Genomic DNA, 2,532 nt, shown 5'->3' on the forward strand with positions numbered 1-2,532 from the left:
GATGAAACTCATTAACCATTTGATTTGGTTCCCTTGCTTATATCTGCAGCAAAACGAAATGAACGAAAAACATAAAAGATTGTCTTATTGGGTTTTAGTGGAGCCTGATGAATTGAAGTAAACATATTAGTTAATCTGCTGCTTTAATAATCGACATTGTTGTTAAAGTGAAAGGGGGTGATTCTATCCGATTTCTAGTTCATTTGACAAAATCTAGTTAGGGAAAGTACACGAATCCCTCCCAGCATCTTGCAAAATGGATTTACTTGACTACCCCTTTCCTTCCACATTTTCAACATAGGATTCTCATGCAAAAGCACATATATCTATGAGGAGAAAGTACAAGGAATTAAACAATCAACAAATTCACTAATCACAAAGTTTTTTAAAATAAATAAAAAAAGGTTCATGCCTCGTCATTCCGCACTGTACAAAACTAATCCTTACATTCAGCTCAAAAACTGCTGTTAGCTAATCTGCCGAAAGAATCCCAAATCCCAATCCAAAAACAACTAAATCGACAAAAACCCTTAATCTACAAAGTTATGACTTTGCTGTCTCAGCTCTTTCCTTAACTTTTGAGAGAAGGACTGACAAGCATCCATGCTTAGATCCATAGCCGCTGCCAATGCCACAAAGGCAGCAGCATCCTCCGTGCATGTCACGTGCTTTACTCCTACTTCCACTTCCGGTTTACTGCATTTCCCCACACCTTCCACCGTTGAGGACATCACAAATCCACCCCGGTACATGCTCTGCGGGGAAAGGGGCAACCCAAATCCGAAATCTGACCCTGATCCCGATCCTGGTCTTGACCCGGGACGTGAGCCTGACCCCAGGTCACAGCTGCTTTGCGGGCTTATTGATGGAGTTGATATGTTTGTTGTCATATCCATGGTGAATTTTCCCCCAAGTTTGGTGCTGAGGGTGGAACTGGCGACGGTGGTTGTTGTTCCTGTGGCCACAATATCATCATGGAAGAGGTCAAATCGGTATCCAAGGGCGTCAGTGAAACCAGGCTCACGCCAGGCTTCGAGGCGACCCCAGGGTTTCCAGGTTCCACATTCCGGACGAAGAATTGACCATGCTCCAGGGTTTGAACGGCTGACCCTGTCCGAGCCAGGGGAAGGGACAAATGGGGTTACCATTGATGCCATTGCTACGGGAGAGCCTGAGAGGTCGTGGACTGTTATTGACCAGCCTTTTCGTTCTTTGGCCGATTGATCTTTATCTGTTTTTAGAGATGGTAGCCAATTTCTTGAAGTGTTTGATTCAGGCAAAGATGTCCTGGAAAATAATATGACAAAACAAAACCTTGAGAAACACTTGGACAACAATAAATTAAACGGCAAATCCAAACAATAATTGAAAAAAAAAAAACAGAGATCAGGAGGAAAAAGCAAACCTTGATCCCAAGTTCCGATCGCTGGAGCTTCTAAAACCGAACTTGCAAGTGAAAACGGCCTGTTTAACACTCCCCTGAACCTGAAAAACCTGAGGACTACACTCTGGTTCACCACCAAACTGGAACACAAATCTCGGGTCAGGTTCAGTCCTGATAGTTAAAAACAATTGCGCAGAGGATCCATTCTTGTTGCTTTTGTTTCGGCCTATATCAACCCATCCATTATGAGCAACAGACGGCCTTGATTCCGCTCCACGTAAATCCAAGGGCACCGTAACCTTCCCCAATAACTTCCCAGATGCCAATCCGCAGGTACTGCCATCAGGGTCAGCATAAACCTCGATGGAAAGTTTATATGATGAACCCCCTTTCGAGATGATCCTATCCACCTGGAACTTGCTTAAACTGAAACACGCAGCGAGCGATTTCTGCAAAGAGAAGTTGCAGCTTTCTGGGTTTTGGGTGTTTGCATGGATCAAAGGGATTGAACCCACTTGGTGAGGGAAGTTCTTGAGTTTGATCTTGCAGTAACATGGAGAAGTAGAAGGATGGATCCTTGAAAGCGAGGGCTTTGTAGAAAGTGGAAGCCTCAGGGCCAAATTACCTACCAGGATCCGTACAAAAGGACACGGATCCATTAATATAACTCTTACTATTTTTGCTCGTTTTAGGAAGGGTTTTGGATCGTCTTTTCTCCCAGCTGCTGCTGTTGCAACCCTGCGAATTACTTGGTGTTGAGTTTACCGACTTATGCGACGACTAAAGCATATTAAAAAGGGTAAGGGGGCAAAGGGATCTGCAAGCAAAAAGGAAAGTCGAGAGCTGATTAGAAAACAGGCTGTAATATCGCTGGGTTGCAGTGCAGCTGACAAGGGAGAAGGATATGGTAAGGTTAAGTGTAGTGTTACGCCTTTGAGATCGGTCAAAGGCCTGAGATTCAATTTCTCTCAACTTACGTTTATGGTAAAAATGTCATCGAGGCCCATCTACTAGAAATTAAATTGCATTTTACCCCCTTAACTCAAAAATGGATAAATTTTTAACAATAAATGAAATTTTAGCAAAAATTTTAATTTATTTTTAATCTAATATACAAGGATTAATTTGCTCATTCTTTTTTGACTCTA

At 42.7% G+C, this 2,532-nt stretch overlaps 1 protein-coding gene across 1 annotated transcript; it reads right to left on the reverse strand.

The window, feature by feature from the left end:
* Positions 1 to 365: 365 nt before the first annotated feature.
* On the reverse strand, positions 366 to 2,267 carry LOC108462660 (uncharacterized). Its single transcript, XM_017762584.2, has 2 exons — positions 1,406 to 2,267; positions 366 to 1,287 (listed from the first exon to the last, which is right to left on the reverse strand). Exons 1-2 carry the CDS (start codon positions 2,041 to 2,043, stop codon positions 531 to 533), a joined length of 1,395 nt encoding a protein of 464 aa, XP_017618073.1. The 5' UTR covers positions 2,044 to 2,267; the 3' UTR covers positions 366 to 530.
* Positions 2,268 to 2,532: the final 265 nt, after the last annotated feature.

The sequence above is a fragment of the Gossypium arboreum genome, chromosome 2 (genome assembly GCF_025698485.1).
Source record: "Gossypium arboreum isolate Shixiya-1 chromosome 2, ASM2569848v2, whole genome shotgun sequence".
NCBI lineage: Eukaryota > Viridiplantae > Streptophyta > Magnoliopsida > Malvales > Malvaceae > Gossypium > Gossypium arboreum.

Bases quoted from the DNA above. Each gene is read 5' to 3' on its own strand.
- LOC108462660 (XM_017762584.2), bottom strand. From the start codon at position 2,043: ATGGATCCGTGTCCTTTTGTACGGATCCTGGTAGGTAATTTGGCCCTG. The intron at 1,288-1,405 runs GTTTGCTTTTTC...ATTATTTTCCAG, and splicing joins GATCGGAACTTGGGATCAAG to GACATCTTTGCCTGAATCAA.